This window comes from Cygnus olor, chromosome 9, assembly GCF_009769625.2.
Source record: "Cygnus olor isolate bCygOlo1 chromosome 9, bCygOlo1.pri.v2, whole genome shotgun sequence".
In the NCBI taxonomy this organism is placed as follows: Eukaryota; Metazoa; Chordata; class Aves; order Anseriformes; family Anatidae; genus Cygnus; species Cygnus olor.
The window spans coordinates 25489438-25514744 of record NC_049177.1 but is presented as its reverse complement, the minus strand read 5'-3'; the positions used below and the strand labels follow the sequence as shown (position 1 = coordinate 25514744).

General features: G+C 51.5%; 2 protein-coding genes across 6 annotated transcripts in view; both read right to left on the bottom strand.

Moving 5' to 3' along the window:
* The window catches only part of PLCH1 (phospholipase C eta 1), a 72311-nt gene extending 52771 nt beyond the window's left edge, over window positions 1-19540 (bottom strand). For 2 of the 5 annotated variants that reach the window (XM_040568062.1, XM_040568063.1), the window contains exons 1-3: window positions 16457-17162; window positions 11454-15920; window positions 8299-8416 (exon numbers count right to left, since the gene is read on the bottom strand). In XM_040568062.1, coding sequence (XP_040423996.1) covers window positions 8299-8377 — 79 coding nt within the window. In that variant the 5' untranslated portion in view covers window positions 8378-8416; window positions 11454-15920; window positions 16457-17162. Of the gene's footprint in view, window positions 1-8298; window positions 8417-11453; window positions 15921-16456; window positions 17164-18255 lie in introns of those variants that run through there. The other 3 variants (XM_040568059.1, XM_040568060.1, XM_040568058.1) reach the window with 3 other exon arrangements.
* Window positions 19541-20486: 946 nt separating this feature from the next.
* C9H3orf33 (chromosome 9 C3orf33 homolog) lies at window positions 20487-24025 on the bottom strand. Its single transcript, XM_040568065.1, has 5 exons — window positions 23923-24025; window positions 23786-23845; window positions 22288-22441; window positions 21239-21399; window positions 20487-20829 (listed from the first exon to the last, which is right to left on the bottom strand). Exons 1-5 carry the CDS (start codon window positions 24001-24003, stop codon window positions 20563-20565), a joined length of 723 nt encoding a protein of 240 aa, XP_040423999.1. The 5' UTR covers window positions 24004-24025; the 3' UTR covers window positions 20487-20562.
* Window positions 24026-25307: the final 1282 nt, after the last annotated feature.

The following is a 25307-nucleotide window of genomic DNA, read 5'->3' as shown; positions in this document are numbered from 1 at the left end:
TTCTAACGAGGTCTCAAGCGAGGGTGCCAAGCAAGCTCCCAGAACAGGGAATTATTACCCTGTCACATGTAATTGATCAAAACCGACGATCCCCATAGGACAACAGCACGAATTTTCAGCAGGCACTACTGTTTCATACGCATCTCGCAATCAGGCAAGATCAGATTTGGCAGGAACGGTGACACAGGCTCACGGGCCTGCCTCTTTTTCCTAGGTAGTTTTTCTGCCCCACAAGCCCTTCCTTGGGTGACTTTCACAGCGGCTTGCATGCTTAGAAGTCTGTCTTTTCAACTTTTTAAGCTGGTTTCATAAAACACATTACCCGTACTCCAAGCCTCATTTCACTGATAGTTTTTGACAATCTCAGCTACAAAAGCAATAGAACTTATTAAAAAGATGTTCATTCACTCAAAATCCATTTCCCCTGGACTAACATCATTTTCCAGTTCTCTTCATTTGCTGTTCAAACAAGGTTCTGTCATTAAACCACGGGAATTATCCTGAGAGATGAGACAGCAAGTACCAGTGCCAAAGCACTGCCCCTGTCCTCTCGTTAAGAAGGGGGATTTAAAGCTTTCTTCGGATACCTGCAGGCTCTTCTCTTCCGCACACCCAGCTCCAGATACGCTTTGCTTTGGAGCATGCTGCAACTCAGCTCAGCTCAGCACCTCTGGCTGGGATGTGGGGAACGCTGGAGCTGCTGTGGCAGAACGCCGTGCCAGGGGCCCAAACGGCACCGGCCTGTCCCGAGGTCGTTGCCGAACCAGTGCCGACGTTTTCAGCTCCCCAGAAGCAGCATTCTGCAATAACCCTGGCAAAAGATGCATGAAGCCAGCCACCGAGGCACTGCCAGCTCCTCCTTGCGCGGGAGCAGAGCCGGAGGGGCCCCGGGGCAGGCAGCAGGCAACCCGCGGCACCAGGGCTGGCAGATGATCGAGTTGATGGCTATGGGAATCGCCGTGCTCAGGCCTCTCCTCCCCAGGCAGCTCCGGTCTCAGACTACAAAAACAGCTGAAAACCCCCTAGGAAAGCCAAGCAGATGCCTGTAGGCCATCAGGAATGGCAGCAAAATCTGCCTTTACAAATCCAAGGCAGCAATCCCAGGGTAAGAGTGCCGCCTCGTGCTCGGTGCTGGCCGCGGTGCGGGATGCGGAGCGGGATGGGGAGCAGGATTCGGAGCAGGATGCGGTGCAGGATGCAGAGCAGCCCCACGGGGCTGGACCCGCAGCACGGCCCCGCTACAAGAGCCGGCAGCCCTGTGCCACGCAGCACCCGCAGCACCCGAGCCTGCCCGTGGCATGGGGCAGCTGCCACATTCCCAGTGGCTGAAGGAGAACGGCAGCAATTACTGCCAGAGGCGTCACCTTTGCCAAGCTGCTGAAAACCACGGAAGCTCAGTTTATAGATATTAAAAACTACAGCTTGCCATGCTTGCATTAGTGGGCAAAGGGACACGGCAGTGCAAGTTCTACTGCAAAATATTAATTTTCCAATAAATGAGAACATTTTTAACAATTAGGTTTTGAAATTACAGCACCAGAAGATTATTAATTTTCTGGCTCATCAGTTTTTCCTTTTTCACTGACAAAATGGATGGAAACTGCTACAAAGACTTCTTCTGCCACAGAGAAAGAAAAGCTGATTAGAGAACCTTTACCTTCACAGTAAATAGATAATGAAATAAGAAGATAACATCTTCATATTCATCATCCAAATTTAATATTAGACCTAAACTGTAATACAATCTCCTCCTGAGAACTCAGCTAGCTGTGAATGAAACTTCATGTTATCTGCACAAACGACTTGTCGCCCGTATCAGATTACGGCTTTTATCAACTCCACTCACATGTCATTAACGAAGACACTGTTCTTTGTAAGGTTGACAAACACACGAGGACGGAAGGGGAAAAACACTCAGCATCAGAACTACACAGCCCAAAGCACCGACGTGGGGGATCCACACGCGGAGCTCCTCCCGCCACCAGAGCACGCACCAGGTGAGAGCCGTAGCTCTCAGAGGCAGTTAGGCACTAAAGGAAGCACGGAGGGGAAGTTTCCCAATATATTTCAGGAACTGCTTTTTAGCCTATGAGAACTTAAAACAAATTCTTTAATGCCCTTCTTCTACGTACATTTTCAGTTTCATCTGGCTGTTTTACAGAAGGAATTCAGAATACAAAACAAAGCCCGAATTACTGCACTATTAACTTATCCTCCTTTCCCACGCAGCGTTATAAAACTTCACTTGAAGTTGACCATAAAGATGTACGAGCAAATTCTGCAGTCAACATCTGGCATTTTTAGCACCGTAGCCCCAAGCACGGGGCTTGCACGAGGCTTCAGCAGAGCTAATTATAAGGCTTTGCCCATCAGCAAACATCAAGCCAAACATACGTGCATTTCAGCAAACATTTCATACTGTTCCCCCAAAACTCTTGTGCTCTAATAAACACAATTGACCATTTTACCGTGTAAAACATAAAATGTAATGCATTTTATGTTCCCATTCATTGAACACAAAAGTTCAAGACCACTGAAGCAAAAAAAAGCCTACAAGAACTTGCGTAAGAACTCGGCTTCTCGGGCTGAAATGAAGGGAAAGCGCTGCAATAACACCTGCCACAAGCAATCTCTCTTGAAGCTGTCCAAAAGCGGTTGTGTAACAGCAGTAGGTGTTCATCTAACAAAGGTGGTGCCCAGCTGCAGGCATCGCATTTGGGAAATCCGTGAGATGCCCTCTCAAAATGAGCAATTTCTTTGGGCTAAGTCTCTCTCCCCCCTCAGCTCCAGATGTTTATAAGCAGGCGATCGGGAAGAGCCTCCTGAAGGATGAGCCCGGGTTTTCCCGACACAACGGGCTGAGAGCCCCCACAGAACTCCAGGTCAGCGTTCAACACTTTCCTCTGCGAGGCTGGTGGGACGGACAGCTCGCTGCACACCATCGGCTGGCGAACTAATCGCTGACAGATATGCTTTGTTCAGTGTCAGCACGACCCAGGTGTTTGAGCAGCCTACCTCGACGGGCCATTCGAAGGAAGCGGAAGCGTGGCAATTCGTCACAGCGCCCCACAAAAGCCGAACCTCAGTGGATTGGGACCTCGATACCAAGGTCGAGAGCAAAGTTCCCCTTCTTGCTGGACCTGGGCACCTGCCCACCTGCCAGGCGTGGCCCCCAGCTCAGGACATCCAGCCAGCTCCTTCCCAGGTGCAGGACGTGAGCAACCAAACCTCCCTCACCGACCAGTCTGAACGTGGCAGGGGTGTGTGAAAGGAGCGTTTCCCTTCGAGCAGGAGGTTTGCGCCAACCCACAGAACGTCCGCGGTTAGTTCCCACAGGTGGTCAAAAGGAAAAATGGATTTTAAAAAATGAGGAGAAGTTATGAGATGGGAAGTTAACAAACACAAAGGTCTTGATGCAGCTTGGGGAAGCGCTTACGTTGCTGACTGGCACACGCTGGGAGCATGTTCCACAGAAAGGATTTAGGTATACACCATTTTTTCCTTTGTGCCTTTTAGCCCCCCTTTTCTGCTAGCAGAGTAGATGGATGTTTGGCCTGACAACACAGCCATTCCTGCACTCTTATCGCCAGCAAACAAACAAAACATGATCCACTTTTACAGCATGAAAAGCCTAAAAAAAAAAACATCTCCCAAGCCTAGAGGCATGATGTACTTTGTATTTTGGCACTCTTTGCAACAGGAAAGAAAAGAAAGTAGGCTCCCCACGTCCGGGAGGCTATTCTCAACATTAGCCTGCCTGTCTGCTCCGTTCTACAAACTGCTAAAGCAGCCTCACCGCGGATCTGTCTGCAGCTTGGTATTCTCGGTGCGCACACGCTGCACGTACCTCGCTGCTCCTGAAGAAAGCTGACATTTTTGCTTCTAGGCAGAGAAATCTCCCTAGAGTACAAGGCACAGCAGCAACTTCCACTTCTGTAACCAAAAATTCCAGACAAACAGATAGGGATTTTAATATCCTGCAAGGGCAGTTATTAGCAGCTTTTCCTAATAACATCAGAAAATGATGAGAAATCCTCAGGCAATGCAGACGCATACAGGACTTGAGCATTGCACGTGTGAATGTTCAGTCCTTGCTCAGACACCACCTGTTAAAGCCCAGCAGGAAAGCACAGCGTTGCGTATCAGTGCTTTCTCTCGCCTAACAACGTGCAAGCGTCTCAAAGCACCATTAAAATACAGGAGTGAGCAGTCTGATCTGCACACAGCAGCATTTCCCAGCAGGGAATGCGGACAGTCCTGGTGCTTTTGCTGTTCAGTACCCGGGAGATGAACGGGGACCACTCAGCCCTCCAGCCTTAGATTTACATTTGCCGGCTTATTTCTTGCTGCTGCTAATTACATTTGCAACTTCAGAGCACGGGCACAGATAGGATGCTTTTAACAATTTTTCAAAACTTACTGGCCTCTACCTCAAAGGAATTCAGTTCTTCCCTGCAACTATTTATTTACTCACGGATTTCAATTTGGTCTTGTGCCAGTGTTCCCCATCGGTTCAATAAGGTTTTTCTTCCCCAAGCTTACTCTTTGCAAGTCCGTTTGTAGCCAGTCACAGCCCCTCGAAATCTTTGATTTTCTACGCCAAATAAACCAGATCGATCTCGTCTCCCCTCACGCCCTACTCTATTCTCCCAGTCACCTCTCTCTGCATGTTCCCGAGCTCCCCTTGCTCAAACTCTGCTGAGCAGAGCTGCAGTGGGCTGGGCCTTGCAGCACCAATGCCTTCATCTAAGAGCACGAACACCTTCAGCTTGCTACCAGCACTCAAAGCTGCATTTGTCTCCAGATAACGCATCCCACGAGCACGGTGCTGTCCTGCTGTTTGCTGTATCTCATACGCTTCATCCTCCACCACCTGCTCCCTTGCAGCCAGTGGTCTCCCACGCTGGAGCAGATGCATTCATTCCCTGCTCAACTTCCACGCGAGGTTCTGACATTGCTTTGGAGACATGGTGCGCTCCAACAGCCTGTACGTGCAGTGCTGTGGTGTTTCTGCTAAGCTTTTGTTTGCTTTTCTCCCCAAAACAAGATGTTCGAACGACTGCCAATAAACCAGGAGCTTCAGCATTCCCATTTAAGCAGTCCGCATGAGTTTCCTCTGTTTAAACAGCTCAGCTGGAGGTGAACAACTTTAATACCACGTGCTCAGGTTCTTAAAGCAATGCAAGCCCCTGAAGGGTGTGAAGGGAACACCACAGAAACACAGGTGAGCAAACTTTGTATTGTGTGCCTTTGTAGATGCTTCCAGTCCTATGGAGAAAGATGACCCTGACCTTTTTAAAACACCAGCTGACGCGTTGGGATAAAGTTGTCTGCTTTGCACCTGAGGTGCGACAGTTCTTCCAGATTACAGGGCCAGCTACAGATAACAATCGTGCCACCGAAATGTGAACCTTCCAGACAAGCCCCATACAAGTGAGTTGCTCCATTGCTCTGAACGGAAGAGCACAACTGAGGTAATATGGGCGAGGCTGAATTAACACGACAGCCTACCAGCGGTGGTCAAGTCCCTACTGACACCAAAGTCTGAAAAGAAAGAGGTGGAGAGGCTGGTTGATAAAATTAGCAAGAGAGAGCAGTTAATTACAATTACAGAAACGCAATTTAAACAAAAGGTTTGTATTTGAGAGAAGAGGAAAAGATAATTGGCATAAGTAACTGACTCTAATACGATAACTATGTGAAGCTACTTCCCGAATTGCTGCGACTAAATCATCTATTTGCCAAACATGTCATGTCTTCTGTTTAATGACTACAGAATATTAGCATGCATAAATGTAGAAAAATGAGCTAATCAGCAGCTCCACATGCTTGCTCTCTGGAGAGCCATGATCTCAATGCCAGAATATGAAAATAGCAATTAAAAAAAAATCAGACCTGTTTAAGTTAGAAGTAATAGATATTAGAGCCGGAAACATACACACCAAACAACGCAACTGTCAGCAAGTCGCAAGGAGCTCAATCACAGTACCTGTCCTGCTAACAGGCAGCACCTTTCCTACAGAGTTCACCTGAGATTTTCTCTCCTGATTTCCCGGTAGTGTAGTCAGGATCACCCCACGCAAGCCATGGCAAGAAGCCAGTAGAGACTGGGGGCAAGCGCCCAGCCTGCTCGCTGCCCCCACCCCGCCTGCACTTCGCCACCGCCCTCTGTCAGGAGCTACAGGACCAGAGGGCTGCAGAAGGCACGGCGACACAGAGCTAACCCTTCCAAAGCTCTGCCATCCCTTTGAGCTCCATCAGCACGGTTCCGCAGCAAACCAACTGCTCACAGTGTCAGGAGCAACGTGCAGACTCCTGGGGACACGCACATGCCTCCTGCCCAGTGCGGTTGGCACTGCCACTTCCAGCGCTGTTCAGCAGGACTTCAGCTCCCTCTGCGGCGTCGTGCTTAGGCTGAAGAGACAGATAGGAAGCCCTGAAGGGCTCTGTCAGGGGAAAATAATGAATCCTGTCTGGTCCTGAATGAAAGACAAATAAATTAAGCCGCAGAATCTTTCTGGTCTCGGATTCCTGCTGACTGTATCTCCTACTTTAGATGATTATCACTTTGCAGACTGATCACTTCAATAACTATTCATGGATTACTGGACTCGGTGCTAATGGATCATTATCCCGTCTCTGCACTATTAGCGAGATGAAGACATTATGCTGCTCCGCTACAAAATACCACCTCGAGTCACAAAGCCTGGACCAGACTTTTCTCTCATTTCATTGCAATAGGAAAATTGCAAGTACATATCCCAAAACGTAGCTGCTCCAGTTACACACGCATGCTAGAGAGCAGACTATTGCCTGGAGAGAAGCGTGATCAACGGGCATTTATCAAAGCATACCGAGAGTGCTCAGACTCGGGCAAGGGGGAACTGTGTGAGGCCATCTGGGAGACAACTCCCTCCTTCCATAGTGCCAGAGACATCTCAGACGGAAAGTGGTCCCACCAAAATCAGTGGGACCAGGAGCACCCTGATAAATCCCAGGACTGAACCTCAGTTTCATCTGAGAAGTAGAACTGTGGTGCCTACACACGTCAGGTGTGTGAACCACCCCCAGTTTGTCACTTTTTTCAGTGAAACCATGTAATTCCTGTGTTGTGCAGTCACAACTGGATTTCAGCTCTCCCCGTTGTGTCTGTGTTTGCAATTTAAGCAACAGGCTTCCCTGTAGTAAGGATTATATCCTTCTCCACCAGAGTTTCACAGTAATGTAAACGCCCTTACTACCCAGTACAGTGTACCTGGTACTACTGCCCAGAGTGTTCTCTTCAGAAATACATGCACACACTCCAACTGAAACCCATTGATGGAGACTTTAATGCAATGCAAATTCCATGACGATGCGATGCAGCATGATACACGCAGCTGAACGGGCTCCAGAGGAAAATTTAAGGTAAGCAGAAAAATAGATGTTTTAACCCTTTACAGATTTGGGGGAATGGGGCTGGCTTTCAATAGTTAATTTATAGGCATTCCATTCTGCCACTATTAGTGGTGCCATAAATCTGCCCTGAAGTAACAGTTTGTTAATCCCTGACTTCAAAGAGAACAAGGAATACAAAATCTGGGCCTCTAAGAAATACACGCTCACCAGTGAAGCTGATAGATAAAGTATAAGCAGAGAACAAGAGGCCATGAAAATAATTTTACACCAAACTATCTTCAGGGTAGCTTCCTGACTTTGCTTTCAGGCAGAGACCTCAACACCTGAGGGATCTTCCCATGCAGTTTGCAGCGGCACGAGACTAAAATGCAAGTGGCTGGCAGTGGACTAGTTAGGGGGTCACTACGGGGAACTTTTTTGTTGTTTTGCACAAACTTCTGATCAACGCTTGGAAGTACTGGAAGACACTTCCACTTCCTCCTCAAAAGACGCATACCTGCAGGTTTCGCTGGAGCACTTTTAGAGATGCCTCACGAGGAAGTTAGCACAGACTCCTCATCCCTTTCGGTCCGAAACACAACTGCCACCTGCACCCGGAGCAACCCTGCCTGCCATCGTGCTCCAGCCGCTGCTCGTCCCCTCTCCGAGCACCCACGGCCTTGCTAAACACGGAGCGCGGTTTCCCTTCTCCAACATGCTCAGCGGCAGCAGCAGAGGTGCCCTTGCAGCAGCCCTGTCCTCCCGCCCAGAGCTTTGTGCAGGCCCCTAGGGCTGGGGGGACGGGGGGGGTTCCATCGTGCCTCCCGGCTGTGCCGCAGCTGCCCTTCGCCCCGTGCACCTGGCTGAGCTGCTCGTGATGCAGCAGGCCATGGGAAGCCAGCGCTACGACTTGCCACTTACCGTGAAACACCCCGTTGTCCACCAAGAAGTGCCGGCAGTACTGCAGACAGCTTTTCTTATCCAGACTCCAGTAACTCATCGTGAGAAGACTTTCTGCTCACCATCAAAGACAGCTACCCTACAAAGCGAAACACAATGGGTAATTAAACGAGTCAATTTACAAGAAATGCATAACTACTAGAAGCACTACAAAGAGAAACGCAAGTGTATTTACTGGAGCTCTTTATGCAAAGTAGTCCATTAGCTTCATACCGAGTGTTACAGCAAACGCAGCCCTTCTCTCCCCAAACACACGCACCTCCGAGGACACGCGGCGATGCCAGGCGCAGAGCACTCGGACCAGCTGGACCCCGCCTGCCAGCAGCACTCAAAGCCAGCGAGCCAAGAGCTGCTGTGCCCGAGCCGAGTGCCTGCTGTTAGTCAACCCCGCAGCCCTGCAGGCGAGCATGTGGCCACGAGAGAGGATCGATTTAATCTATTTAATGATGCCGTCCCACATTTAACAACTGCAAACGCATCGGGCAACACCACAAAACAAAGTATACCCTCCCCAGTTAAACCTACCAAAAAAAAAAAAGATGAATCAATGGAACCGAAGGTAGTTAATTACATCCTGATTTTAGGACCACGTTGTGGCACTACGTGGACGCAGAGCCCCCGCAGCCCTACCCCTACCACGGGGCTGAGGCTCCCGGCACTGTCACCGGGTGAGTTCTGCCTCCAAGGCCGCCAGCAGCAGGCACACGGGCACCGAAATATTCACGGGTGATTTGCTGCAGATGCTACCACCCATCAGAGCCCGGAGCCTACTGCGGTCCTTCTGGCCACATGCCCTGGGGCTCTGCTAGGCCAAGCCCCCTGGGTGCCAATATTTCTTGGATGCTGCCACCAGCGCTTACAAACCCGAAGCGGGAAGGCCCAGCGGAACAAAGGGCAGCCGAGCGAGGGGCTGAAGCCAGTCGCTAACAATGAGGTGAGGAACAATCCCCCTTTGGGCCCCGGGAGCGTTTCCATCACGAGCTGCCCCGCGGTCCCACTGCCACAGCCCGGGACAAAGGCAACGATCGGAACAAGGATTTTCAGAGACCCAAAGGCACAAGTTAACTCGTTAATAAGCTGGTGGCTGTAACGCAAGACAAGGCTGTGTTTGTTTGAGAGGTTTCGCTGAACGTCCACTGAGGGAAGCTCGGCCTTCTGTTGTGCAGGTCGGGCCTCGCAGCAATCCCCCCAGCCAGCAGGGCTCTGCGCAGAGCCACGGGCACAGCCGGACAACGCAGCGCTTCACGCTTCTCTCGTACCTGCTGCTGAAGGAAAACAAACAAGCAAAAAGGACGCATGGGCTCCTTGGTTTTGACACCAAATCCCTGGATTCTCCTCCTCCCTTTGCTGTTTCAGCCAGGTCAGGATCCGTGCCAGCCACCCCGCCACGCCGCCCCTTCCTGTCCCGGGCCTGCTTTGGGCTCCCATTTCACCTCCCTCCCACCTTCCCCTGGTCCCAGCCCAGCTGCTGTCTCGCCCACGCTTTGCACAAACAACTCCCTCTCTGTCCTGCTGCCTTCATCCAAGAGACCCCAAGCAGGACGTGAGGGCACTGCCCCACTCCTCCATAAAGGCCCTGCCGGGGGGCTGGTGGCAGCTCCCCCCAGCTGAAGCGCCGCGGCACGCTGGAAGTGCCAGGGCTGCAGATCTGCTGAGGGACGCGGATACTCTGCTTGAGTGATTTCAAAACGAAAGGGAAATCAAGTCCTCTCCAACCACGGCCAACGGGATTCACACTATCCGTAACGACCAGTTCAGCCACAGTCGTCTCCTGGGACCCAGTCACCGTGCTCCGCTACGAAGGAAAAGAAGAACGTGGAGAACTTCTCCCCTCCCGGAGAACATCCGCCTGGCCTGCACAGCCCCCAGCTGAGGCTCAGCGGCACCACGAAGGGCTGCCGGTGTCCTGGCACCCGGGCAGGCAGCAGCGGGAGCAGCCTTCCCCGTCCTGCTGCACCGGAGCGGCCCTGGAGGCGGCACCCCGAGCGGGCACAGCGCTGTGCGGGTGACCGCTGCGGCAGGAGCGGCTGGCGCGGGGCTGAGGCCAGCAGCGCGTTCCGTTCCTGTTTTGCTGTCTTAAAAGCAGCAGTCTCCGTTACAGTATGGTTTGGGTATGGACCACACAGTGTTTGTACCAAAGGCATACTTTACTAAAATTTGGACCACCAAATAGTAACACCCAGTAGCAGCAAAGCGACACCTCCGCCAGGCTTCTGCATTTCTTGGACTTTTGTCCTTGCCAGGGGTGAGCTTTCATTAGAGCTCGTCATAACTAAGGCCACCCTTCTGGCATTAATTAGCAAGGCGCGAGCTGTTAGTGTAGAAGTCTAGGAATAATTTTATCAGCACTGCCCAGCCTACTGCCGGTCTTTTTGCTTTAGGTGTTAAAAAACAAACACACAAGTATTAGCATGTGTTAATTAGTAAAGTCGTGTCAAAAATTTATCAGTAGGAATTTGCACAAAATTAAGAGGTTTTCTCTCTCGTTCCACTCCCACAGAGAGCTCAGGTCGGGGGGGGGGACTGAGGGGTAGGAGTTCCTGGCGATATGAATGCAGCGCCTCGGAGCGAAAGCCTTCAGCCCCCTCCCTCCCCTCCCTCTCCCGCTGACACAATGTCCCCTTGTCCTCAGCACCACCGCCATGGCACGCAGAACAAAGGTTCTCCTGGCACCCAGGGAGGAGAGCAGAAGCCCAAAGCGGCGACACCAGCTGACACAACCATCCCGTAAAAAGCCCCGTGACACCCCCCCAGCCCCTCAGTGTCTGGCTTTCTCTGGTACGGAGCTGTGGGAGAGCCCGGCCAGGACCGTGCCCTCCTCTGTTGTACAAAAACAGCAGACAAATGAAAAACAAACAAACAAAAAACACACGGGAAGCCCCCACGCTTTGGGGCAAAAGATCACCATTTCACGAGAACAAACGCTTAGGAATTTAGCATGTTAACGAGATGACAGATTGCAAAAAGTGCATCTTGGCCACATTAGGCCAGAATGAGTGGTTACACAGGTAAGTTATTTCAACGTACGTAGAATAAGCTACTTGGGCATAAAACACGGGCATAAAACATCAGTAATTGTTTAAGCAGAAAAGGACAGTATTTTGGTAAAAAGTCACTAAAATAATTTCCGCAGGGCCAGCTCTGACCCCGGCACGGGATGTTAGTGCCCTGAGCCCTGTGTTCCGCAGGAGATGTCCTCCAAAAGAGCAGAGCCCTGGCTGTGACTAGCTCTGCTGAGCGGTACTCCCCAGGTTGTTACTGGAAGTGAACTCATTTTGCTCAGAGAAGTTTGATACAAAAAATAACTCAACTGACACCTGCATACGTACGTCCATGTAGATATATGTTGGAGAGATGATTTTCTTACTAAGACAGTGGGGGAACTCCTCACACGGGATATTTTGTTATGTGTTGTTCTATGAAATTGATTCCACAATTTGCAGAGCTAAATGTATAAGGTACTTCTGAATTCAGCGGAGGATGTATATGCTCTGTCTAGGTCGTGCTAGATGCTTCATGTTACAAGGGCCTTAACACCAAGAACCCGATGGCCCCAGGGCTCAGCGCTCTGCGCCTGCCCTTTCAAAGCTCGTCCGAGGGAATCGGTCCCACCGCAGCGCACCAGCAGATGGAGGGGGAGAGAAGCGTGTTCGCGGCGCGGACGGTTATGGTTAGCACTCAACTATTTCATAAAGCCGCGGCATAATCTAAATAGTTCGCTGCACTATTTCACCTGGACACTGCGCAGGCCCCTAATGTGAAGAGGGAATTCAGCACGCGCCCATCGAGCGCTTGGAACTTGGTTCGAGCCCTCTGGAGAGCGCTCCGAAAACTGAAGTGGTAGTTAAAGCTCCGTGAGCAGTCCGCAGGCTGCAGATTGCTAACCTCCTCTCTTCTCAGCTCCCTCTCCGCTTCTCATTGCTGAAGCACTTCAACAGGTAACATTAAGTCAGTCTGACAGCACAAATGGGTCCTGCCAACAGGACACCAGCACCTCCCACGGCCAAAACCAGCCTGAAACCTCCAGTCTGAAACCTCCAGAGAAAGCCTCAGCTACCTTACTAAGTTTGTTTTTTGTAAGTATCCATAGTATACAGAGATTCTTTCTAGAATTTAAAGTATCTTGTAGTATAAATAAAAAGCTTTAAAAAAATCCCCCAAATTACACCCCCTTTTCAACAGCAAGTATTTATTCATAAATGTCACCAGCACAAAACCAGATTATTGATAACAGCTGGTAATAGAAGGGAAAACCATCTAGTACCTGATCCTTCTCTTATTTTTATTCCTCCAGAATTCCTCCAGTTCCTAGAGGAATAACAAGTTTTTAGCTGGTTTATTTTCCTTCCAGAGCAGTCCCTGATCTAATTTGCCACGCGGCCCCGAGGACGGCTGCACTGGCACAGCAGCGATGGCTCTGAAGGTGGTGGCGGTGTGCGAGCCACACAGTGGGAAGAGAAATTTCCTGTGGGTTTAGCTGGAAGCAATCGGAAACTCCTAGGAGTCAGAGTTGTCTATACAAAAGGAAAAGCTCACAAGAGTTTGGATTTAGGACACAGATATGGCACATCAGGCTTTTTAGAGATATGAAGTTGAGGTGTGCCTTTGGTTTTTTGTTTGGGGGGGGGGGGGGTTGTGCGTGTGGTGGTGATGGCACGGGCTTTTTGTTTGTTTTAAACTGATATTTTGGTAATTTCCTTATCAGGGCACTAAACATTAATCCTAGTCACACATCCTTCACGAGCCGAAGACAGACTGGTGTCAGTTGCTTGTTTACGCAAGCCCCTCGGGGCACCCAGGAAACCGTACCCAACCTCACCCGGCCAGTGCCGAAGGTGTTGAGAAGCCAAGAAGAGGCGGCAGCAGCAGCCTGCCTCCCACCTGCTGTAGCCCTGCTCCGGGAGGCCCTGCGCAGCCCCTCGGGGCAGCTCGGATCAGGCAGCAGGGCTGACGCCCGCCCCAGAGGGGCGCACAGACCTCGCCACCTGCCCCAAACGAGCTCCCACCCCGCGTCGCCCACCCGGCGGTGGCAGGAGGCCGGGCTGTGCCGGGCCGGGTCCCGGACGAGTGTCTTACCTGTCCTGCCCCGCTAACCTAAACCTTCCTGCGGCTGCTAATTCTGACGGGGCTTTTGTTTCATTTCGCCGCTCTTTCCGGGAAGTCATGAAAAGCGTGTGTCAGCACAACTCGCTGCTGAGGAAGGCATTAGAAAGGATTTGGACTGACTCCCCATGGCAACAGACCCTGAAAAGGAATTAGCATTTGCTCCCCGCTCCTCCAGAAGCCGAGTGCACTTTGTCTTTCTCCCGGTTAAGGAATGCTTTCCAGGAGGGCGGCGTGCTGCTGCCTCTGCCGGGCATGGAGGCGGTAAATATGAGTAAGTGTGTATGGATGGCTTCCTTCCACGCTCCCAGCGCTCCGCACACCTTTCAGCTGTCCTTGCCACCTCTCTGCACCCTCGGTCACTAACACAAATCATTTGTTGGTTTTGCTGCCCAAAGGTTTCCCCACGCTGCCTGTTGCATGCAAGTGCCTTTCTACGCAGGAGGTTTTCACCCGCGCAGACACAATCACTTCGCCCCATTGGCGATGCTATTTCTAATGCATCACCTACAGCACGCCCTCAGACTCAGCTGTACTCCTGGAGACCCTTCTGTAAGCTCTCCAATTTCTTCTGTGGGATGAACACCGCCACTCCCTTCAGAGCAGGCAGAGGAGTGCACAGCAAGCCCAGGACCGTCAGCTGTAGGAGCCATCCGCACCCATACGAGCAGCCCCGAAGCGTGGGGACTCGATTCATCCCAGACGCAGCTCACGAGCTCCCGGGGACACCTAGCTCACGCCTCGACTCTCCAGGTACAGGCAGGCACAAGGGAAAAATCCAACTCTACTTTCCACGCTGGAGATAAGTTTCCAAGGGTTTCAGTGAATTCAACCACCGTGCGAGGCCAAGAATAGGAACTCCCGCTCACGGCACTGCCTGGGGTGAGCTGCTGACAGTGCCGCCAGAGGAGACTGCCGGTCTCAAGAACGCGCCTCGCTCCGCTTTTAGCTGCAGCTCTGCTTAGCATCACTTCGCCATGCACACCTCTGCCTGGGGTGTGAGACAGAAGAGGCAAGTGAAAGGAGCGAACGTTCGCACAGAGACTCGACACGGCGAGAACTTCACTGAGCAGCTGTTAGTAACGCAGCTCTAAGAGCTTCTGAAAATACCCGACACAGAGCTTCGCCCCTCTTCCCAGCAGCAAAACGGTGCTTTAAAGACCTGAAGTCACAATAACAAACATGGAGCGCAAGCTTGCTGTGTTCTTACCTAGCATTACTTTGGAAGATGATAATTCTGTTTCTAAAGATAAAGACGAACTTTCTTTCCTGTGGGTCCTTTCCACCCTGAAGAACTCTCTTCCTCAACAGACCAGCTGAAACTTTCTCCCTAAAACGCAGGAGGAACACAGCGCACCAGGTCACGCCTGAGGGCACGCATCTCTCACCAGGAGTAAATGTGATCATTTAGACAAGTCATTTTCAGACACATTGCTAATATAATACGAGATCCTATTATCTGAAATGCGTAACACTGCCACTTCAGTAGCCGCTTCTGCTATCGCTGAGCATACAGCTGTTACTACAGCCAATGAAACCCTGGCGACTGCTGTGCTATGGCACGGAATAATTCAAACACTTTGATAAAATATGAAGATAAAAATAAGATGCCTGGAAAGGGCTTATGCCAGCAGAGCCAGCCACGTACACGGATGATCTGTGTCTCGTACACTATCAGGCTACTTGCCGATTGAGGTGCAGTCCCCCACGGAGCACGGGTGGGGACCGCTGCCCCCACAAGACCCTCTGCACGTGTCATCGATCGATGCAGCTGTAGCTGCCAATAACCTTTCATTGTTTCCCGCAGGGACACTACCAGGTTTGCTGCCAACCAGTCGGCTGATCACCCGCAACTCGAACTAAGCCCGAGCAAAGAGCCCAGGAAACGCGTCCAGCCGGGGCTCAGCAGCGCCCGTTTTAAGCCTGAGCAGCTGGAGCCAGCGCTTCCTCCACTCCCACTCAGGGACACGCTTGGCCACACTCGGTGTGCATGGGTACGTGAACTTTGTGTCAGTTCCAATAAATCGAGTCTGTAGCGCCGCACGGGCTACTTCACACCACAGCCTCCACTTGAAACTTCTTGCAAGCGACCCTGAGTTATTTCAGGCTGAAGAGACTCACATGGACATCTCTTGCCAGGAACGTTACACCTCTTTTAATACACGTGGCCAAATGCAATTAAAGCGGTTCTGTAATGCTCACCCGTGGACTTGAGACCCCAGAAGTGCAGGTTGCATCCCCAGCATTGAGTACTCGGCTTTTTCCAGCACCGCAACAGGTGCCTGCTTCCAAAACGCTCTCAGCAGCTCTGCCTGCCTCTTCCACTCCTCCACACTTCCCCTGCTCTCATCGGAGCCTTAGTAAGTGGCTATCCACAGGATAAATATTTCCCACTGCCTTCTGGATCCCTCAACGTGCCTTTCCACCTCCAGGCGCACGCACATCACTCTCAGCCACCCAGGCACACCCAGCCAGAGCTCCTGCAATGGAAAGCAGAGGCAAGCTCAGACCTCTGGAGTAATGCTGATGCCCTCAGTGTCCATGGAGACTGGAACAAGAAAACCGCCGTTGTTAAGAAAGCAATCCCAGCTTTCTAAAACAAACAAACACGAAAGAAAAGGCGCAAACGCAAACACCCCCTAGCAGTTTGGCCAGCCTGCACCACGGCCGGCCAGCCTCAGCCCCGCTCCGGCAGAAGCACCTCCTGCTTGTGGACGTGGAAGCCCAGACACATTTATCCTCAGCGCAGCCCTGACCCAGGGGCACAAGGCAATCGATCTCCGCGCAGGGAACCGCGCTCTGCTGGCGGGCAGCTCCGAGGCTCGCGGCACGCTGCTCACAACTGCGCAGAACACGCTCTGCATCCTGCCACACCAGGGGAAAACACCGTAACGACTGCTTCTAAAGCACCTCCACCACTCGAGTGGGTTTGAAATTGTTGTGGCTTAACCCGGCTTTTTAACTAAGAAGAAGTTTCTGTAAAACCCTACAAGGCGATAGCGCACGGCAGCCTTACCTCCGCTGAAGGCACGGGTTGGGACAAACTGTCCTCTCAGGTAACGCAGACCTGTGGGCAGGCTGCTGCTTTCAGGAGCTGGAGTGCTTTTTGTCCCCTTAACTTCCAGACTTTCTTAAACGTAATAAAAATAATGTGATTTAAAAAAAAAAATAAAAACCTACTGTGTAGCTGCGCTCCTGGCTTTGCCATCTAGGTTATCAGTTTGAACCGAACCGGGTCTTGAGGGGCGCTTCAGATTTCCTTAAGGGATTAAAGGAAAGCCTTATTTATAGAGAGATCGCTCTGTAGTGCCAACAGAAACACAGCCTCGTGTACAGGCTGCCCCAGGAGCCAGCCGAGCGCAGGCCGGCTGCCACCCGCTGTGTTACCGCTCCTCGCAGAGCCGCTTCGGGGCCGGGACGCTCCCTGGCAGACCGTGAGGCACCAGCGTGGCCCGGGCACAGCTCGGACCCGCTACCGGCGAGCCCCTCTGCTTTGCTGTTAGGGCGTGAGGATGTTATTCAGGCGCTGGGGGTTTAGATGGAAGCCATCTCGGGACAGCTGGGGGGACCCGGGCACCCCCCGAGCCGCGCAGCCCGCTCCGGGACCCGTCACAAACCTCCCGCCCCCCTCTGAGCAAGCTTCACGTTTTTAGGAAGCCTTAAAAAAGGCAAAAAAGCGGTGCCTGGGGAACAAAAGGGGGTCCTCGTGAACTTGTCGCGGGGGCGGTGCCGCGGCCCCGGGGAGCACACGGCGCGGCCAGGAGCGCCCAGACGGGCGAACCGGGGGGGGGGGGGGGGCGGCGGCGAGCGGCCGGGCCCCCGCCACCGGGGGCCGGCAGACAAAGAGCCGCGGCCGGCCCCGGGGTGCGGGCACCGCCGCGCTGCCCCCCCGGCCGCTACCGTTCGGCGGCGACCCCCGGGGGCATCGCGGCCGGCAGCGCCCCGCATCCCCGGCCCCGACCCCCCGCGCCCACCCCCGGCGCCCCGCGCTCACCCCGGCGCCGCCTCGCCCCGCTGCGCTCCGCTCCCGTTCAAACGCCCGGCGCCGCCGCCCGGCCCCGCCCGCCGCCGGCCGGGAGCTCAGGGGAAACCCGGAGCCGCCGGCGGCCCGGAGCGGAGCCCAGCCCAGCGCTCTGCCGCCCCGCCGCCCCGGATCCAGCCCCGGTGTTGCGGCGGCCCCGCGCCCGTTCAACCTGCCCCGCCGCGCCGCGCTCCCCCCCCCCCCGCCTCAGGGGCCCCCGCCTCTCCCCTCCGCTCCTCTCCTCACGGAGCGCCCCGGGCTCGCCCCGCCGCCGCCGCCGCCGGGCGCTGTGGTGAGGAGGCGCGGGCCGGGCCCGCCGCACCTGCCGCGGGGCCCCCCGGTCGCGGCCCTTCCCCCGCGCGCCCCCTGAGGAGCGCAGCCGGCCCGGCTCGTTGCTTTGCAGCCGTTAAAATCCCTCACGAACTTCACCGGCCGGTCACCTGCGTGAGCAGGCGGCGCCGAGCCGGACGAGGGGTGCCCGCCCCAAAGCTTCGGGTCCTCCTGACGGGGGAAGGCTGCCGTGAGGGAGGCAGCGTCCAAAATCCTGCTTCAGGGCAGCCCCTTCGTGTACCGCGGGGGCTGGAGCGTGACCGAGACGTGTTTTGCGAGGAGCCAGGAGGCACCGAGGCCGCCGGAGCTCGAGGAGCTTTGGGACAGAGGGTTTGGGGTTTGGGTGCTCCCGTGCGGAGCCAGGAGCTGGGCTCCGTGATCCCGGTGGGCCCCTTCCAACTCGGGAGATTCCGTGGTTCAGCCTGGGAAGGAGGGGGAGAGGCGGCAACGAACAAGAGATTTACCTAAGGACGGTGACTTTTTGCTCTTTCTTCTGTCCAGGAGCAGTCGCAGGAGAAGCCTCTGGCCAGACGCTCATGGCCACGCTGCAGCAGGGCCCTGCTCCACGCCTTTGTTCTCCTGTCAGGAACGGACGTGGGCAGGGCTGCGCCCACCGCTTTCGGGGAGGCTCTGGGAAAGGCTGGTAATGTTTGTCACAGCCATTTGCCTTAAATACCACACCGGCAATAAAAAAACCTCTGCAACTCTGAAGGTATTTTCCTTAGTGGGCCATCTGGAGGCATCTCCTTTCACTCCCTGCAATCTTTGTAAGAAGTTGGCTTGTTTATGGTGCTTTCAGAGCTGCGGGGAAGGCAACGAGCTAAGTAGTTTAATTCTTGTCCTTACTCCCAATCACACAAGAACTGCAACCTCTGCTTGGAAATACTCTTGTGTGTGTTGCTGCTGTGGTTAAAGGAAATGGATAATGCTCCTCGAGGCAGCGCGGGGTGTCGCCATATCGTGGAGAAGAGTGCTTTCTCTTCCCCTGACCTCCCAGTCAGTTCCACAACGTGGTTCTGCTTAGCTATTTGTTTCTGCTCCTGTTACGGGCTTTTCAAGACAGGCCTCCCACAGAGACAAGATCTACAGCCATTCAAGACTTGTACAGATGGAAAGCACTGCTATTTTTTGCCTGATCGGAGTTGTGGTGGTTTTTGTTTTGTTTCGTTTTGTTTTGAGAGGGGGAAGTCTGGATGGAATTATATTTAATTATATTTCATTATCGCAGCAAAAGGCCATATATAACTGTAGAGTTATGCTTAGTTCGGAAAAAGCTTCACTTAATAAACCGAAACACCTACAATTAACCACGAGAAGTAGTTTATGACTCTATGACCGTGTGACTTCTCTGTCCAAGTACCACAGCAGTGATTGACCCAGACCTGTAATGCATAAAATCAGATACTTCTTTTCATGAATTTTCTGGAATAGGCACAGATAGCTGGTTTCCAGCTCCGGTCAAGGTCTCCCTCTGCTCCTCTATCCCACGTTGGTTCCCAGCACTGATACCTGTCCTGCAGGTACCTCATGGCTAGCTGCTCACTGTACTGTGCAAGAAAACAGCCTTTCGGTCCTTAAGAGGACACAGGAACAAAAGTAATAAAAAAAATCACTGACATACATTCTTACCCGAGGATAAACTGTTTTTTTTAGGATCTCAGGATTCACAATTTTGCACTGAAGCCAGCAAGGAAAAAAAAAAATACATAACTAATACCAGGAAATGCTCAGATACTGAGATTTTCATACCGCACTCCTCTCCTTGGCATTTCATTGCCAAATAAATAAGTGGAAAGAAAAAATATATGCAAAGCACTTCACTTGAGATAATCAGGAGTGTGGCAGATTAAAAATCAAGTGTTTGGTAAATAAAACGTGATGATGAACTTAAGAAATCAATCTTTATTCTGAGAATATTTACAAAAAATATACTTTACATCTACATAACACCTCTTTCAAAAATAAAGCACTCTGTGGTCCATTTTTTATATTTCCTATTTAAGTTTTATCTTCATCTGGTTTTAGATACTTTTAGAACCATCAGAAGAAAACAGATTAGTTTTTTCCTCTGATATAACTTGCAAAACTCTTTCATGTTAATTTTGTGTTTTACAAATTGGCATTACTAGCACAGTAGTTTTCATTCTTTAATATACCAAGTAATTTTTTATTTTTATATGTTAGTGGTTATGACCCTATCGGCTTTTTAAGATCAACCACAACAAATTACCTTTTATTCTGGTAATAATGCAGCCCGTTATTCAAGATGAACGATTTTTTCACACACAAATTATGCACAAATGTAGTATAGGAATTCAAACAAGCAGGTAAATACGTGCTACAAGCTTTCTCAAGCTCTGAAATGGAGTTTTCTAGCCAACGCCAGTTACCTAGTAATGACCTGTAACAGCTAAGCATTAAGGTGGTGCACTTTGGATGGATACTTTGCACCTCTTAAAAGCAGCTGCCGACTGTTCTCACTTCAGTTAACGCATCTGTAGGTATTTAGCAGGTGGAAAACGGCACAACTGATTTGGGACACTGCTGGAGAAAATTTTAGCTTAAGGACGCTTCAATTTTCGTCCTGCATAATACAACTAAACTTCAGTCCCACATAGGTTATATAATACGGCATTGGGTAACTTTACGGCTTTTCTGTTCAAGACAAGGAACTCACAAGTTACGGCACTTTTTATCACAAATTTATATTTTACATAAATCATGTAACACAGATACGTGGCCTCCCTCTAGACAAGTCTCCCATTCTGCCTTTAAATATAACTTCTTAACCAGTTCACAAACTGTTTCAATGTCTGTACACATTTATTGTTGCTTATACGGTCTCTAACTCTTTCAGAGAAGCTTTCTTCTTGCCATATACCTTTATTTTTCTTCAAGGCCTTTAACTCCGCCCGAAGCAGTCTTTTGTGAAGTTTCCAGTAGAGGCGAGAATGATGATGTAGTCCTTCGATACGTGCTGTTCTGCCGAGCCCTTGTCTCAAGATCTCCTCATTTAAGCACACGCTGAGAAAGCGACCCTACAAAAAGGCACAGTAAATACGATATTCACTTACCCTTTAAAACTGTGTGTGTGTGCATGTGTGCGTCCCGCTGACCTTCACTTCTGGCTAAATCTACCCTCGTGCAGAAAGAGTTAAAAGAAATACAGCTGACTTTGAAAACGTACTACTAGCACAAGTAATCTATAAGAAAACATTTGATGGATTAAACATTAAGCTAATCAGAACGACACCATATAGCCTAGCACTATCAGACTGATCAGTCAACAAAAGTACTTGTTTTGGAGTCTGACTTAGTAATATAACTTTATTTAAAATTCCTGTAAAGATAATTTATAATAACTAATAACATTCTCATGTACTGACTGTTTAATCACAGCCAAACTTAAAACTGCAGATTAAAGTCATTTTTTGTTACTATTTTTACCTTATTTACTAAAACACGGCACTCGAGTGCCAAGTCCTCCCTTCCAAGAAGCTGGAACCATACCATTTGCGAGGGTTTCACCTCTTTCTGTAACCAGACCACGCCACTTGGAGCCAGCTCCACTCCAGCAAGTCTTACCAGCAAAAGACCTTTTGATTGCCCTGGACATAGATAAAGAGAACTTTTTTTTACTGAATGCCATAGTCAAGTGAAATGTCATACTTTGCACAGACCCTCAGCTGTCGTTAACAAGTTTATTCCCATGGACTTAAAAAAAATAAATCCATTTTAGTTCCCCAAAGCACTATTTATTTGCAACTAAGAATTTGATCTAAGTCCCCCTTCAGTAAAAAAAAAATAATCAAGATTTCACAAATGATATAAGCTATTTTGTGTTATTTTGCATACAAGTAGAAAGAAGTACTTTCGTTATCAGTCACCACTATTTTATCTGAAAGGGCAGAAACACTAGGCAAGAAGAATTAGCGCCTCCACGTATTTGCAAAGCGAGCACGTGACTGCGCTCACAGACCGGACGGAGCGCTTCTGAGAAGCCAGGGCAAAACTGCCCTGCTATACGGAACTGTCTGATCTTCATCTCTGAATAAAAGCATAATTGCAATAGAATTGGTTTTTTGCCAGTAATGAGAGCAGCTATGCAACCAAATTAACTGCCTGTGTGCTTGGGCTTTTGCTGCCAGAAACACATCACCATAATAAAACACTGTATTGGCAAGCTCCTCCTGCAGCTCTCCTCTCAGTCTTTCTTATTCCTGTTTCCCACCTGTGAAGTACGGAAGGATCAGAAGGCAGCGCCAGAAGTGTAACTTTAGCCTTCCTCTCAGCTTGCCCCCGCCTGCCCGCTCTGTGCAAAGGCAGCGCACCTGATGTCCCACTGATTTCTGCCCATCTACTTCCAAGAGTATCGTTTAAAATAAAATTTAAAAAAAGCAAATACTTTTGGTGTCGCAGGATTTGTGCTTGTCTAGTGGACAATACTGTTAGTGACATTTCATTCCTATCCTTGTTTTTCGTCTACTTTTACTTACACTTCCTCTGTATTGATGTAATGATCGGAATGCTAATGGGAATGTGTTCAACTTGCAGACCTTTCTCCGTTACGTGATGTATTTTTCCCCGCAATTTGACATTCTTTTCAATAAACTCCACGGGTATATCCAAAGCATTTGTGAACTTCGTTGTCTATTGATGGAAAGAAGAATGAGACACGGTTTAAAATATACACAGAGAGAGAGAGCATTTTCAATCACATGAAACCCAACTTACTCTACAAACAATTTGGCAAATTACAGATATGCTGTTACACAGCACGGACAACTGATTTCTTAGACAGTAATCAGCTGTGGAACCCCTCAGGTGCCCGCCCTTCCAGCCGCTCAGGAATGTTCCCTGTTTTACGGTATTTGCAATGTTAGGGATGAGCATGAGAGCAAGAATGGAAACTGATGTTTTATATTGACACACATTGAAATTAACTTGATTCACCATGAAGAGTGTTTTAAAAGCGGCCTGAACGGTGCTAGAAGAGGGGTGAAAGCCAGCCGAGAAGCGAGTGTTTGAAGACACTCGCAAAGAACAGACACACAGAAAACAAAGGCAGAGCAGAGCAGAGCAGACAGAAGCAACAACACAGACTTTGATAAGGGAGGCAAAGAGGAGAGGGACAAAAGCAGGTGTGCACCTTTCAAAAGATCACAGGATGACTGAATTCCATACTGCATCCCTTGATAACAGGAGGATTCAGAGGAGGGAGTTACACGATCACATGGGAAAACAAAGGGTAGTGGCACCAACGGCTTGGCCAGCAGCAGCCGCGCAGGAACAATGCAGCTGCAGCAGGGACACAACACCCGGAATTTAGGACGCTGATTTTTGGAGTTCTCACTGAGAGAAACCTTCTGTGGACTCCTGACCTGCGTCCGTGCACCCGCGCGAAGCACCGAGCGGCCTGCCTACAAGTGCCGCGTAGGCAATCCGGCAGTACGTGCGGTTTGGGCTTTCTGGGGAGATTTTCACATAAAGACGTCATACAGACGTTCTCTCACAGCAGACTCCATTCGGGGCTGCCAGGGGCGAGTCAGCACTGACCGCTGGCCCCTCAGCAGCCGGAGGCGGCACAGCGCCGGCTCCTTACGGAGCGGGACGTTACCGTGCGCTGGGAACCGACCGTCTCGAGGGGCGAAGGGACCTGGGTTTATGCTTAAAAACATGGGAAAAGCACCTCTGCTCGTGGAAGTAGGGAGAAAGGATGCGGGGAAACCACCTCCGTTTCAGTTTTGGTTGAACTACGGGTACTTCTGTGCCGCGGGCTGCAGGAAGCGGCAGCTGGGGATGCAGCACCGAGGAAAGCGACTTCACGAGCTGAAAACCAGGGGGAGGTTACAGCGCCGGCGGGGGGCGGGCTACAACCAGCCGCAGGCCGGTGGGAGAGGGGCGCTGCGGGGGGGGGGACCCCCGGGCTGCCGGGAGCCCTGCGGGGAGCCCTAAGGCCCTGGCCCGGCCCTGCCCCGGCCCGGCCGCACTCACCAGGCGGACGCTCCTGGCCAGCACCAGCAGCCCGGCCGCCGCCAGCCCGGCGCTGAGGTTCTGCGGGAAGAGGACAGCGAGGATCAGCGGGGGGCCGGGGCCGGCCCCCGTCCCTGCCCCGGCCCCGGCCCCGTTACCCGCAGGAGGCCGAGGTGCCCGTCGGCCCACTCGGAGAGCCGGGCCAGGCCCTCGCCCGCCGCGCTCCGCCGCTCCGCCATGGCCGCCTCAGCGCCCGCAGCGCCCCCGCACGGAACCCGCCGGCACCGCACCGGGCACCGGCGGGGATCGGGGGGGGGGCCTGCGGGGCCCGGGGGGCCGCCGACGAGCCGGGCGGCTTCCCCAACGGGAACTGGGGCAGCTTCCCCAACGGGAATCCGCGTGCAGGGCCCCTGCCTCTGGGCGAGCCTACGGGCAGCCCCTGGCGGCGGCTGGGGAGGACGCCGAGGCCTTGGCTCGGCTCCTGCTTTAAGGGGCCGAGCCGCGGCCTTCGTTCAGGTGGATTCGGGCTGATTCCAGCCCCTCGTCCGCATCCTCCGGCCCTGGGACAGCCCTTGCTGCACCTCGGGGTGCTCTCAGAAAACGACCTGAGAACGTTCCCGTGTTTACCGCTGCTGCTTATTCGTTCCCCTACCTCCGTTCCAACCTAACAAACACCCGCAACTCCTTACCAGATGTCCCGAGCCAGCCGTTTCTCTCAGCTGAACCGATTGCGCAGCCGTGCAAAGATCTACGAGGTCTTCAAAAAAATACAGTGCAAGGAAATAATCACACACGATATAAAGTTATACCTAGGTTGATGTTTACACAAGCCTTTCACCTCCATTAAAGCCCAGCTCAAGGTTTCTGTGTGAGCAGGCGGTACCTTAAATAACGGCAGTATCAGCCACGGCTCGGGATTTCAGGAAAACCACAGATCCCGGTAGGAATTCATAACCCAAGGCACCGACAGAAACCTACTTGAATCAAAACATTTTACCTGATGTTGCAATTAAAACAATTCTTAGGCTACTGGTTGCGAGGTGTCTTGAACAAATAAATATTACCACTATAATTTTCTTCACGGAAAGTGGTGAAGCTGTTAGGTTTGGTTTATTTACTAAGCATGAACATTTTAAGATCAATAATAAATACAGAAATAGTGCAAAATCTGGGTTTCAACAAAAACATATGCACACAGCTCTTAATAATTTGGAAGCATGCTGCTGACTTGCTAATGCGTGTATATCGGGTAAAATGCTAACTACGCAGCATCGTCTCGTTTGGAGAGGCGCCAGAAGAGTCGGACAAGGCTGCTGCCTGCAAAAACTTGCTCCGTTCCCTGCTGCAGGGAGAGGCTCCGCCTGCCGACGCTGCGCTCTGCAGCTTGGTGACAGAACTCTCCTCTCTTCCCTACTTCACCACACCAAAAATCACCTGAGCATCACCTCCTTGTAGTTCACGGCGGTGTTTATCAGCGTGTATAACTACATCGAGAACATCTGGAAGACAATAATCAAAACAACTTTACAGGGAAACCAAGAAC

Coding starts and splice junctions, on each gene's coding strand:
- C9H3orf33 (XM_040568065.1), bottom strand. CDS start 24,003: ATGGCGGAGCGGCGGAGCGCGGCGGGCGAGGGCCTGGCCCGGCTCTCC. Junction 23,846..23,922: donor GGCACCTCGGCCTCCTGCGG/GTAACGGGGCCG, acceptor CTCTTCCCGCAG/AACCTCAGCGCCGGGCTGGC. Junction 22,442..23,785: donor TGGCCAGGAGCGTCCGCCTG/GTGAGTGCGGCC, acceptor TTCCATCAATAG/ACAACGAAGTTCACAAATGC.